Below are 15238 nucleotides of genomic sequence, written 5' to 3'. Positions count from 1 at the left end.
AAAAAAAAAAAAGATAAACTAGATAACCTTCTGAAAATTAAATTCTTATGTACATCAAAGATTTCTCCTAAAGAATAAAAAGAGAACCTACAGATTGGGAAAAAATAATCAGCAACAACATATTTGACCAGGGACTTATTTCTAAAATTTATAGAAAACTCCAACACCTCAACATCAAAAAGACAAACAATCCAAATAAAAAATGGGCAGAAGACATGAACAGACACTTCACCAAAGATATGCAGCCAGCCAACAAACATATGAAGAAATGTTCACGATCATTAGCTATTAGAGAGATGCAAATCAAAACAACAAGATACCATTCCACCCCAATAGAAAAGTTCAACACGACAGAAAAAAGTGGAGAGGATGTGGCAAGGTTGGGACTCTCGTAAACTACTGGTGGGACTGTAAAATGATATGACCACTGCAGAAAATAGTATGGCAATTCCTTAAAAGCTTGGAAACAGAAAAACAATTTGATCAAGCAATCTCATTACTAGGTATATATCCCAAAGAAGTGAGAGCCAGGACATGAATAGATACATGCATACCCATATATGCATCATCACAAGGAGCTCTGGTGGTGTAGTGCCTAAGGCATTTGACTGCTAACCAGAAGGCTGGTGGTTCAAACCCACCAGCCACTCTGTGGAAGGAAGATTGGGCAATCTACCTCCATAAAGATTTACTGCCTCGAAAACCCAAAGGGGGTCACTGTAAGTCAGAATTGACTCGATGACAGTGAATTTATTTATTTATTTATTTTGCTATGTTCATCACAGCACTACTCTTTACTCAAGAGCAAAGCGATGGAAAAAACTTAAGTGCCTGTCAATGGAAGAATGGATAACCAAACTATGGCACATATACACAATGGAATACTAAGCAACACTGAAAAATAATATAGAATATGTAAAACACCTCACAACATGGATGAACTTGGAGGACATTATGCTGAAGGAAATAAGTCAATTACAGAAGGACAAATATTGTAGTAATCCACTATTGTAAAAAAGTCAACAAAAGATTTCCATATGGAAGGACATTTTCTTTGCTGGTTACCAGGGATGAGAGGGGAGAAGGGAAAACTGTTAGATAGGTAAGAGACAAGTACCGATTTGGGTGAAGAGCATGGCAATATACCAAAAGCAAGTGACTGACACAATAACACTAAGGAAAAGGAAGAGAGAGAGATGCACAAGAGGTACAGACAACAAAGATAAACACTTTTACATACACAATACTGCATTATCAATAATAGCAAACATTTATCTATGGGTGGATACACGGATAGACAGGTTGAATGATCTGGTATGACTAGGCAAAAGGGAACATAACTATGACCATATAAAAATCTGGCAGATGATATTTCTACATACTTATTTGTATGTGCTTAAGAATGCCAATATATACACTATAGCTATGGCCAAGTTAAGATAACTTCTTAGCCACAGCCAAACACCCCGAGGGAGTGAGTCACTAGGCCCATGAGCCCTAAGCTGCACTGGCATAAAACCACTGTTCTACACAAAAACATTGCTCTACATCCTATTTTGGAAAGTAGCGATTCAGGTCTTAAAAGCCTGCCAACAGCCATCTAAGATGCAATAATTGGTCTCTCTTCATCCAGAGCAAAGAAGAATGAAAAAAATCAAAGACAAGCGGAAACAATTAGTCCAAGGAACTACTGCACCATGCCAACCTCAGCCTACGTGATCCTGAGACCAGAGCTAGATGGTGCCCAGCTACCACCATTAACCAATTGGAAAGGAATCAAAACAGGAGATCCAGGTTAAAGTGGGAGAAAAACGTGGACCAAAACTCAAAATCATTAAAAAAAAAAAAAAGGCAAGGCTTACTGGTCTGATAGAGACTGGTAAGACCAGAGACTGGTGAGACTACAGCCCCAAGTCATCCTTCAGGCCTAGGGTTGAACTCACTCCTGTGAATTCCAGCCAAGCAGCAGACATGTGTTTAAGGTGCACATTTACACCAGGTAGGTACACTCCTTAGAACAATCAACCAATGGAGGTCAGAAGAGCAGTATTTGCACAGGAAGATTGCTCAGAGGGCAGGAATGCATAGGAAAGAAAGGTACAACACAAAAGTAACAACAAGGAGAAAGTGGAAAGAGAGCTGCTACATTATGGGGATTGCAGAGTGACCAAACAAAATGTATATGAACTGTTGTACAGAAAATGAATTTGCTTTGTAAACTGTCAACCAAATCACAATTTAAAAAAAAAAAAAAGAACCCTTTCAAATGACCTCCAGAACTTACAATCATCTACTGCTTAATTTCAATGTAACAGTTATAAAAGTGAAATAGCAACAAACCAAGCAGGAAAAAGTCCCTGCCCTCATAGATTTTACAGTCTAGAGAGGAATACACACACACACACACACACACACACGAAATAGTTCAATATATATAACATAGTTCAATTATAGTATAAGGAGACCTGTGGCGCAATGATTAAGCACTCATCAGCTAATCAAAAATTTGGCTGTTCAAACTCACCCAGTGGCTCCACAGGAGAAAGACCTGGCAATCTGCTCCCATAAAGATGATAGCCTAGAAAATAGAAAACCCTATGGGCCAGTCACATAAGGTTGCTATGACTCAAAATCAACTTGATGGCACATCACAACAACAACCAATTATATTAGGTAACAATAAATGCTATGAAGAAAAATAAAGGAGGTTAAGGGGATAGAGAACTATCAGGCAGAGGGATACTACTTTAGGCAGGATGGCCAATAATAGCTTGTAGATAAGAAGGCATCCAGAGAAGAAGTGAGGGAGCCAGGTCAGGATATCTGTGGAAAGACAGTCAAATTTAAACCTGCTTTTACTCAAGCACAAATGTTCAAGGTAAATATAAAACATGTCTTCAATTTTGCTTACTGATTGTTTTCTAACATTTATGTCTACCATCTTAAAGTAATTAAAGTATGTCAAAAATTGGGTTTATGGTCTAGCATGGAAACAATGCTTAGAACTGCTGCTATGGAAAAACATTTCTCTTACAGTAGTTCTTTAGGTAGGTAGTTTATTTTTCTCCTTCAGCTCAAAATGAGGTTTGACTGTTTTTATCACTAGGACAAACACTGACAAGAGTCATTTAATTCTCTATGAAGTATATATTTGGTAGAATTTTAGCATCCCCTACTAGTTACCTAGTGCAGCTCTGACAATTATATAGCACAAATGGGATGGCCTTAACAAACAGGAGTTTATTCTTACAATCTGGAGGCTTTAAGTCCAAGTTCAAAGTGCCAAGCTCTAGGGGCTGGGTGAAAGCCCCTCAACCTTGGGGTCCAGCTTTGCCTCCTGCTCCCGGTCCACTGGAGCTAGAGGCATTTCTTCACTCAGACAGCTGTTGGCTGTTGAGGCTGAGAAGCCCCCAGGTTGACAAGTAAAAAGGCACAGTCCTGATGTTACCAAACCACACAGCAGGCCATTAAGTTAAGTCCACTGTTAAGTCCCAAGGTTGGCAGAGCATAGCAGGCTGCTGAGCAACGACACGGCTACATGCAGGGTCCAAGAGTGCCATAGGCTAGAGACCATTCTCAAAGCTTCTCCTTATATACAGGAAGCAGACCACTTACCAAAGGCAGCTTACTCAGCTGCTCCCAGTAGCTTCCACCATGGAGTTGATTACCAGTCTCATCATGGGGAATTCTACATCCAGCTGCCCACCCACTCAACCAGGCCTAGCCAAGATGACATACAAACATAACTATCACACCTACTGTATTTGTTAGGCAATCCACCATCATAAATAAAAAGCAATCTTAGAAACATAAAACATGAACTGCCATAAGGTAAATAACTCGTAATATTCTAACTGGTGACATCTGTTATAGGAAGGCTGTATAGCACACGTTTCTAGACTAAAAAAGACTATAATATACAACTACTGTTAACCTTTAAGCTTTTACAAACCAAAACTACTGTTACTATAAACTGAGATTTTACTAAGTGAAAGAAAACTTGTCTAACAAATGAGATGCAGCTGAGGGAAGGAGCTATCCTTTGAAAAGAGATGACTTCCTGACATTTCATGTGCTAAATAATACTTTAAACATTTTTTTAAAAAATTGTAGATTTTATATTTTGAATATTACAAAAAAAATTAAAAGTCATTGTAGAAATTAAAAATTAGAAAAAATGGAAGGGAAAAATGACTTTTGTTCTATTACCTAGAGTTACAACTTTTAACATAGTCTTACAGCCTTGGTAATAACTATTTTTTATCCAGTTTTTTATCCATATAATCAATCACTGCCATGGAGTCAGATCTGACTCATAACGACCCCTTCTTGGGTTTCTGAGGAAGCAGACTGCCCAACCTTCCTTCCGAGGAGTGGTTGGGAGTAGCTGGTGAGTTTGAACCACCAGCCTTCTGGCTAGCAGTCAAATAAATGCCTTAGGCACTATGTCACCAGAACTCCTATAGTTTATTCAAAATTTTAAATACTGATTTGCCTTGAATAAAAATATTTTTAATATAAAATATGCTTAGTCTAGAAAATCTAGAATATACAGAAAAGTTAAAAAAGGAAAATGAAAAACATTCAATATCTCTCCACTTAGCATTAACCATTACTGACATTTCACTGGTTTTCCTTAGTCTGTTTTAAAATTGTAAATACTTAATATCCTGATTTTTAAGCACAATTAATTTTAGAATATTTACAAGGCCCAGGTGGATGACGGTATAACAGAGGGCTTGGTAATGCGTAATACTACCACTGGGGTTTATTGTTGTTATGTGCCATCGAGTCAGCCCAACTCATAGCGACCCCTCCTTGGGTTGCCGAGGCAGTATCACGGGGTTTATTAGTCTTTTCCAATTAAAAAAAAAAAAAAACTCAAGTAATTTAATATGAATTTTAAAGATTCGTATTATTATGCAAGCTTCATGATTACGCAATGGAACCGACCATTATGTGCTCCGGGCAACTCTACTTTTATGGAGATAGCCTAGAGATGATTTGAAAACTAAAACAGAGCTATGATAAGGACTGAATCTTCTCTCCAAAGGCGTGATCTTTTTTTTCCTGCTCTAGTTTGATTCTTAGGAACAACAACAAAAACCACAAAGGCACAAATACAATGAGAAACAGACTACAAGGCAAAACACAATACAATCTATTGGGATATTTTTATCATATTAAATCTAAATCATTTTCTAATATTTTCAAATGAAACAAAAACCTCTTTAAATGTTGTTGTTATTGTTACATGCCGTTGAGTGGGACCTGACTCGTAGCGACCCTCCTTGTGTTTCTGAGGCAGTATCACCACGGAAGTAGATTGCCCAACCTTCCCTCTGAGCAGTGGCTGGTGGGTTTGAACCACCAGCCTTCTGGTTAGCAGTCAAGTGCCTTAGGCACTATGCTACCAGAGCTCCCACCTCTTTAAATAAGAAGGTCTCTACTAGGAGTCCCTGGGTGGCACAAACAGTTGATCGCTTGACCACAAGCTGAAAGGCTGGTGGTTCAAATCCATGAAGCCTCTTGGAAGACAAGCCTGGCAATCTGCTTCTGAGAGATTACAGTCTTGACAACCTTATGGATAAGTTCCACTCTGCACACACACTGCTGTTATTGTCACCATAAATCAGAATCAACCCAAGGGCAACTAGCAACAAAAACACGTTTGCTGTATTTCAAATAAAACCTTTTACTTATTCCAGAATAAGCTCTTTTCACCTTCATTAACTAACTGCCTCTTCTTAATTATTTCAGTTTCATATACATTATATATATATATTAGAAGTCCCAGGCTGGCAAAAATGTTCAGCAATGGACTACTAGCCTAAAGGTTGGCAGTTCAATTCTACCCAAAGGTGCCTTGGAAAAAACGCCTGGCAATTTGGTTCTGAAAGGTCACAGCCTTGAAAACCCTATGGAGCAATTCTACTCTGCATGCATGAGGTTACCTAAGTTGAAACTGATTCACTGGCAATCAGCAACAACAACTACATGTATTTTAATCATAATCCTTCTAATCTTCTGATTTCCCAGATTGAAGACAGCCAGTTCTCATACAAAGTCCTGCCTTTGGTCCCCTGGTCTTTTTACTAAACTCTCCTGGCCAATCTTGTTCACTCCCATTTTTTCACACAATCCCTTCTGCAGGTTAACTCCTAATTCAGCATCTGTAGCCCATCATTCTGATGAGCTCCATATGCTCCTTTCTGACAGTTTCCAGCTGGACAACTCCAATTGAAAGACTCCTCTCATGTTTTCCGAGCCTGAGAAAGCATTTCCTCACCTGCCTCAAATGATCAAATTCATTTGGGATACTGCACTCTTCTTCACATCCTAAATCCAACATATTGCTATTTTAACTCTTTTGCCTGATGCATTTATCTCTTTTATATCCACGTCTACCTTTCTATTACTATTGCTGACTATGTCTTGCTGGAATTAACTCAAAAGTCTTTTAATTTGCTTCCTTCCTTCATTTTCTCTCCTTACATTTCAGCCTTCAAGCTTCAAAATACTAGCAAAATCTGAACCTGCAGGCTCAGGACCATAGTCGCAAGGGACATCAAGCTCAATTGGCATAACATACTACACAAAACATTGTTCTATCTTCTACTTTGGCAAGTAGCGACTGGGATCTTAAAAGCTTGCAAACAGCCATCTAGATGCAATGATGGGTCTCTCCTCGTCCAGAGCAAAGAATGAAGAAAACCAAACATTCATGGAAACAATTAGTCCTAGCGACTGGAACATCATGCAATCCACAGCCTATATGACTATGAGCCCAGAAGAACTAGATGGTACTCGGCTAACACTGTCAAACACTCGGAAGGTGATCTCTGTAGGAGAATCTGGATAGAGAGGGAGAATGATGTGGAATAAAAGTCAAAATCACGGTGGGGGGGGGGGGACCCAGGTTTGCTGGTCAGATAGAGCCTGGTGAAACCAGAGATTATGGCCCCTAGCTGCCTTTCAGGTTTGGAATTGAACCCCCACCTGTGGCTTCCAGCCAAACAAAAGACAGGCATATAAGTTGAATATTTACCTGAGGTAGATACACTCCTTGTAGAGAACAATCATGGGAGGCAGAAGGGCTGTTTATGCACAGGGAGACAGCTCAGAGGGAGAAGTGCATGGAAGGATGGATACAGGGAAGAGGTAACTATGGGGAGAAAGTGAGAGGGGGACTATTGCATTGCGGTAAATTGTAGTCAATGTCATGAGACAAAGTGTATGTGAACTGTTGTATGGAAAGTGAATTTGCTCTGTAAACTCACCCAAATCACAATATAAACAAAAAAAATACTAGCAAAATCATGATGCCCCTTTTGTTAAAATTTGTGATGGATCTATACTACCTAGACTCGCCTGTAAATTCTTCAGCAAGCCACAGCCAGCTACCCAGAGGGAGCAAGTGTTTGGACCTGTGGCCTCGGGACCATGGTTGCAGGGGACATCAAGCTCAACTGGCATAACATATACCCAAAACATTGTTCCACATCCTGCTTTGGTGCAAAGTGACTGGGATCCTAAATGTTTACAAGTGGCCATCTAGATGCAACAATAGGTCTCTCCTCCTCCAGAGCAAAGAAGAATGAAGAAAACCAAAGACACATGGAAACAATTATTCTAAGGGACTGGTATACCATGCGATCCTCAGCCTATATGACTATGAGACCAGAAGAACTAGATGGTGCTGGCTACCCTGTCAACCACTTGGAGGGGGATCTCTGTAGGAGATCCTGGATAGAGTGGGAGAGCAATGTGGAACCAAACTCAAAATTAAAAAAAAAAAAAACTATCAGTTTTGCTGGTCTGATAGAGCCTGATGGAACCAATGAGATTATGGCCCCTAGCTGCCCTTCAGGTACCCACTACTGTGGCTTCCAGCCAAACAAAAGACAAGCATATAAGCTGAACATTTATATTAGGTAGATACACTCCTTGGAGAGATCAATCATGGAAGAATAAAAAGGCTGTGTATGCACTGGGAGATAGCTTAGGGGGCAGGAGTGCAGGGGAGGGAAGGACAAACGGAAGAGGTAACTAAGTGGGCAGAGAGCTGTTTCATTGTGGGAAATTGCAGTCAATGTCATGAGACAAAGTGTATGTGAGCTGCTGTATGGAAAGTGAATTTGCTCGGTAAACTTTCACCCAAATCACAATAAAATTAAAAAAAAAAAAAAAAGTTCCCTGCCCCCGGCAGTAATTACTGTCCATCCTCTATACTTTAATACTTTATAATATAGCTTATTATAGTCATCTTCAAAGTATGTTTCCTAAGAGCACTATGCTCATGAGCTGAACCAAGTTGTACCATCAAAAATTTTAAAGTGATTATGTTCTCCCAATCTGCACAGAAAAAAAAGAAAACCCAACATTTTAGACAGAATCTCTTCAATTAAAGGATAAACTAGGCCTTCTGTACCAACTAGCAAAAATTCAAATGCTGAATACAGCTAAGTAAAATATAGCAACATTTCAGGGTGTTCTGCAAATGATGTCATGATTTCTAGGTGTGCTGACAATGGAACAAGTTTGAAAATCACATTTTAATATATATTATATATAGCATATATATTATCTTCTATCATACCCCAGTGTGTATTTCTTCCTACCATCTTTTAAATATCTTGAGGGTAAGGACTGTCTTGCTTACCCCAAGTCCTAAAACAACACAGGTACTCCATAAATGCCTTATTAACTGAAATCCTTTATCCTGCATTTAAGTATTTACTAAACTTTCCCTAAATAACATTTTTAAAAAATAAATAATGGTAACTACAACAAACAGAATTACATGGAATACCAAGCTCTAACATTCTATAGTTCCACACAACAGACAAAGCCAAACTCTACTACCAAAGATTCAAAATGTTTAAATATTTAGATAAAAATAGATTGAATTACAGACTCTAGAGGGAATTAGACCACAGGGGAGAAATAAGCACCTTGTTAAAATTTCTAGTTAATTTCCAGGTTTTAATCTTAATTTCATATAACAAGTCAACAAAAAATTCAAACTTAGAAGGGTATGAAAATCAGTTTACTACAAAATTCATTCTTATTTCAGTTACTATTTATACTTGGAAATGTCTAAAAAATTTTGAGGCCTCATGATGATGCTTTTGTACTCTTATCTCCAAAGGAAAATAATACTCTGTCAACTAAAAAAACAATTACAAAACGAATGTCTTCAGCTACATTTTAGTCCATTCATTTTAGCCCATTCAGCCTTATTAACCCATTACATGTACCATTCTTTAACAGCAACTTAATTTAGAAGTCAAGAACAATGCTAACAAGGATATATTGTATTCTAGCTTATTTTCACCAAAAGATGATCTTAAATTTAAATAGTCAAAAATAAAATTTTTAAATCATCTTTATTGAGGTCACTGGTGATGCTTCTCCTTTAACTACAGCTTTAAAAACTAGGAAAAGTCATCAATGGCTACATATTAGTCTTACAGCTTTTAAAAATATCATCTTTTTAAAATTAATTTTCAGAAAAGCAAAAATTCTTATTAATATAGGACAATTTCTCAAGCGCTGAGCATAACTTCCTAACCATTAAATATTTTATATTATTTTCCACTTAGTATGTTTTTATCCATTTCTAACGCTAATTGCTATTTCTCACAGCTGCCTCAAATTAATGCAATTTAAAATATAACTTTCTTGAGAACAGATATGTTGTCTAATAGAGAAAATAGTATCTATACGAGTGGGTATCAAAAACTTTATTTTTAATATTAACGTTAAAAAGATGTATTTGGATTTTCAAAATGTGGTAGCACTTTAGCATAGTACACACATCTGCAGCTAAATATGGAATTCATTAGTGCAATTAACCAGTCTTTGGAAACTAAAGCAACATACCTCAGTTGTTTTAGCCCTTGTTCTATCACAAACATTTCATCTATATACTCATACACACACATACATACAGACATATAGATATATAACACCATTGTGATATTTATAAATTATTTATAGATCATATACTTGTAATACTATTATAAACACCACAAAACAAAATGCAAAAATAGAAAATTTTAAAAGGATAAAATAAAAAGATATATTAAAGTTCTAGCGTTTTTTTCCATGACCCCAATATGCAGACCTTCTGAGGTGAAGACACTACTCTGGATACCATACTGTAGCCATACAGAATTACTTGCAATTCCCAGAAACACTATGTTCTTTCATGCCTTGCATTCAGTGTAATTCAGTATTCTGGAACGCCCTCCACCCGCTAGAAAAAAATCCAGTAGCACTGTCCACTCCTTTAAGAGTCTAAGTATAAACTTCTCTTTAATACCTTTTAACTAGTCTCTTTCCCCTTCATTTCTCTTCTCACTCACCATAACAACTTTTATCCCCTCTCTTTCAGATTTAGGTCACCTTCCTCTAAGTTTTCCTTGCACTTAGTACATGCCTTCATTATAGAATCATTACAGTTTATTTTTATCTTTTGTTTCCCTACTCAACTATAAACCACTTAGGGGCAGCGCCTTCATCTGCTATCAGGGACTAGAATGTCTAACTTTAGGAAACACGCAAATATTTGTACCACCAAGTAATCTAATCTAACACCACCATAGTATAGATGAAGAAACCGAGATTCAAGTTATATAATGTGTCCAAGATATTAATGCCATTAGAGCTGCTTTCTAATGACAGTGTGTCATCCTCTTCATCTAAAGTACTTTATTTTCCACTGGTAGTAGTATATGGAGCAGCCATAAGGCTCTACTCCAGAAATTTGAAAATAGTAACAGCAGCTAATTCAGTGCCTTGCAAATATATGCCAGAAGACAGGGGGAAAAAAAAAAACCTTAAATCATTACTTTAGATATTTATAAATAAGTTATCTAAGTCATCTATTTGCTAGAAATAATATTTATGTTCACATACTGCTCTAGAGCATCTATATATCCTAATTTCATTCCCAACAGCTATCACTTATGCTTTTCTTCAAGTTGTGCCCAAAGCAGTTATTTAGCAGTATCTCAGATTTTAGGCTGCTATAGAAAAATTGATTTACCAGTGTCCCCAAACTTAGCAAACCTATTATTTACAGGGGAGCTCTGGTGGTGTAGTGCCTAAGGCATTTGATTGCTAACCAGAAGGCTGGTGATTCAAACCCACTAGCCACTCCTCAGACGGAAGACTGGGCAATCTACTTCTGTAGATACCACAGATTGGAAACCCAAGGAGGGGTGGCTATGAATCAAATCGAATCAACAGCAGCGAGTTTTTTTTTTTTTTCTTATTTTACGTATTATTTACGTATTATTAAATACTAAAGGGAGGCACTCAAACACTGACTATCTCAGATGATCATACTTTTGCTACTAAAATGCAAGAGCTCTACCTCTCTTGGCCTAAGAATGTGAAACAGCATTATGATGTTTATTAATTATATAATATTATAGGTTTAATTTCTAAGTATGAGATCACATGGGAATATAGTATTTGAGCACTAGCCACTGGGAATGATGATTCTAAGCACTGAGAAATCTACCTGAATGTAAAAGAGAAAACAGTCTCCCTGTTCCTTTCCAGGACCCCTGAAATATTTATTATGTCTACAGTGCTTCTGAAAAAGCTTAGAATTCATTTAAATCTATATACTATTTCTTAACACTTTCATGCAGCCTTTCTCTGGCCTAATCTGGATCCTGTTTTCACATCTGTATAACTGGAAGTTTGGACTACATGAACACCAACGTTACTTTCAAGTCAAAAATATATGACTTCAATTCAGAGTATATTTAACTACTCAAAATTAATGACATGCATGAAAGAATTGTTTCTTATGTGAGTTTTAACCATAAAGCACTGTGAACACTGTTGAGTGCTTTGTTAAAATCTACCACACAGGCATACTGTCACTAAAAATGGCACTAAAAGCAATTTACAAAGCAAACTTGTAATTATCTCATTACCAAATAAGTCAACTTTATGAAAGAATTAAAGAAAATTTCTTTAACTGTTTTCAGTGAGAAGTCACTGATTGTCTTGTAAACAAAGACAAATTAAAACTTTGAAAATGAACTTATTTTTAAGTTACTATTATAAGTCAATGACCAAAAAATTGTTAGCATAATTTTTCAGAAGATAGTCTGTAAAAGTGATGTAGAGTTTCAAGCATGAAGGATTCATTTTATTCAAATTAATTCTGCAATGGCTAGCACTTATACTGGCCATATACCCAGCACTGGTGATTTTATATTTATTAACTCACTTAATCCTACCGCAACCCTGTGATGTAGGTACTACTATTATCATTTTACAGATGAGGAAACTGAGGCCAAAAAGGTTAAGTGACACATGTTCAAGTTCATTCAGCTAGTAAACGATCAATTGTATTTGAATTCAACTACCAACAACCTTCAAATATTTTTCTACTCCTGAAGAACTTCCACTGAGAAATTAATTTGGCTCACATCAATTATATAGTGATTATAAAATCAATACATGCATCTTAGTAGCTTCCAGTCTTAGATAACTTCCTTTTATGAAAAAAAAAAAAAAAAGAATTGACTCCAGATATAATGGAAGGAGCATACTAAAAGCCCGGACCACTGAAACTGCTATGATTTCTGGATGAGTAAACATAAGCGTCTAAACTTATTAGAAAGTTGGGTTGCCGTGTTTCCTATTATTGCAAAAATTCGATCTCCCCAGCTGAAATGAGTGCGCCTGAGGAATCAGTAAACATTTAATAACACTCCATAAAACCTGATGGCCGACACGGGGAGAAAAAGAGGCATTTTTTCTAATGGCTTGAAACCACTTTATAAAACCAAACCAAATCACCTTACACGTAAGTCAAAACTCTTATCTAACGATATTTCTCCCTTTAAAAATACCAAAAATAAGTAAATTCGTACTTAAACTGTCTGTAATTTGCGAATCACCTGCCACCTCCCTAAAACTTTTCCTCTGCCTGTGGGAACCAAGTCACTGCACACCGCGCCGTCTCCCCTCGGCCCTCCTCTGGGGCCTAGGCCTGGGGGGGGGGCCCTGCCCGCCGCCCCTCCTCCGGTCCCAGACCCGACGCCGCACCTATCAGCGCCGCCCCCGGCCAGGCCCGGCCCCCCACGGACACGTGTGAGGGTGTGTTTTTGTCGGTCTGTCAGTCCCACCCGGCCGGGGCTCGCTTACCGAGAGAGCAGCGCCAGCTTCTGCTCCAGCATCATCTCAAGCTTCTGGCCTTGCTTGGAAATCCAGTGGTCCACGCCGTGCAGGCGGTAGCACGTCTCCAACATCGACCTGAAGTCTGCCACGAACTCGGTGATACCCGCGTACTGGCCGCGGGAGAACTTCTCCTCCATTTTCAACAGACACATACCTGTCCCGGGCGGCTGGAGAGCACGGCCACCCCGAGTCCCGGCGTACAAGACCTCGGCCGTCTCCTCCTCCCCGCCGGCGACGCCCCCCACGGCCTGTAGAAACGGGGCGGTGAGGCCGCGGTGCTTCTCCTGCAGAAATTCGCCCAGGATCCGGTAGCCCTGCTGCAGCTCGTAGGGTAGCTCCTGCCCCTTGCAGCGTACACCCCCGACCAGCGTCGCCTCCGCCTCCTCATCCCCTCCGGCCTCATCCTCCCGCGCCGCGGCACTCCTCCCTCGGGCCGGCCTGGTAGCCACCGCCTCCTCGTCATCCTCGTCCTCGGCCGTCGGCGGTGGCCGCTCCTCCTCCCCGGCTGGCTCCATATTCCCCAGCGTCTCGGGCGCGCTCATGCCCGCAGCAGGCCCGGGCAGGGTTGTGTGCAGCAGCCGCTCGAGGCGCCGGGGACGCGTGAGCGCGGGCCGCCTCCTCACGGCCGAGCCGCGCCGCGCAGCCCCGGCCGCATCGGCCTCTTTCGCCTCACCGCCGGCTCGGCGCGCAGCGCGCGAGGGTCTCGGCTTGCCGCGGTGGGGCGGGGTTACATGGCGCGCGGGGAGGGGGAGAGGAGAGCCGCGGTGCCCTCCTCCCCCCTCCCCCCGGCGGCAGCGGTGCGCGCGGCCGGCCTCACCCTCTGAGTCCCGCCCGCTCCGCACCGGTCCGCAAGGCCCAACACCCTGGCGCCCCACCCCCTCCCGGGCCAACTGCGGGGCTGGGAGGGGGCTCGCCTCCCTGGAGGGGCCGCAACGCCGGGCAGCGGCGACTACAGCTCCTCCTTCTCTGCCTCACACCCCCTCCCGCCCCCTTCTACCTGCGGGGGACCCGGGCAGGGGGAGGCGGTGCGGACAGGCCCGGCGACAACTGTCAGTTAGAAGCCCCGCTGAGCGGGCGGGGGGGAAGGAGAGGGGAGGGAAAGAGCGAGAAGGGGGAGGGCATTCAGCTACCCCCAGGCGGGCGAGCTGTGGAAAACGGCAAAGAAAGAAGGGCCATCGCCATCCCTATCCTTGATGCGCATGCGTAGTAGAGCAAGTTTTCCCCGCCCCCTGGCGTCCCGCCCCTCGAGGCCAAGGCCGGGGCTTCAGCTCAGCTACAGGCTCTGAGATCTGGTAGGTTGCGCCGACCAATAATGTCATCAGCTGGTGGCGATTGTAAAGGGCGGGGAAAGGAGGAAATAAGGCGCCTGCGCGGCTTTATACACCGCCTCCCGGAGAAGGGGGGCAAAGGACTCTTGAAATCCTGTGCCGAGGAAAGGTTACTATTTTTTGGAGCCCTTTATTAACTTTACTGGTACCAGTATCCTTTTGCATCAAGTCAGTTCCGAGTCATAGCGACTCTATTATGAGTTATTAGCCCTAAAAACTAAAATTAACCCTAAAGGAAGTTGCTAGATGACCTTTGTTAATCACAAATGGACAGTAAGAAAGCACAAAATCCCATACATTCTAAAATTTACATTCCCTTTGCACCACTCCTCCCCCCACCTTGGTTGTGACAGCTGGTTTTTTATATAAATCTAGAATTTTGAAAGGTTTGGAAAGGAAGTTAAGGACTCCCCAACTGAAACATGTTTACATGCAAGGAGGTGATTTATAGAACTCAAGTTGTTATGTTATGTAGCTATCTACAAAAGTTGTTGCAGTTTTGTGCAGTGCAGTCGGCCCGACTCATAGCGGCCCCTCCTTGGGTTTCCGAGGCTGTATCACTACGGAAGTAGATTGCCCAGTAGTTTCTGAAAGTACTGTCCCCAGTTCTTAACATGAATTCATATTTTGGAAACCTCGTGTTTTCCATTAAAATAAAAACTACACTTCCACACTCTCGATTCTTAAAATCTGCTAAG

General features: G+C 40.8%; 1 protein-coding gene across 1 annotated transcript in view; it reads right to left on the bottom strand.

Moving 5' to 3' along the window:
* Nucleotides 1-13754, bottom strand: part of KIAA2026 (KIAA2026 ortholog) — a 164692-nt gene extending 150938 nt beyond the window's left edge. Inside the window, exon 1 of the mRNA XM_007946324.2 lies at nt 13180-13754. Coding sequence (XP_007944515.1) covers nt 13180-13754 — 575 coding nt within the window. The remainder of the gene's footprint in view (nt 1-13179) is intronic.
* Between the last annotated feature and the right edge of the window lie 1484 nt (nt 13755-15238).

The sequence above is a fragment of the Orycteropus afer genome, unplaced genomic scaffold, assembly GCF_000298275.1.
Source record: "Orycteropus afer afer isolate SDZICR_OR568_19922 unplaced genomic scaffold, OryAfe1.0 scaffold00156, whole genome shotgun sequence".
Taxonomy (NCBI): Eukaryota; Metazoa; Chordata; class Mammalia; order Tubulidentata; family Orycteropodidae; genus Orycteropus; species Orycteropus afer.
Note: the sequence above shows the minus strand (reverse complement) of the source record. Positions and strands in the feature narration are given on the sequence as shown.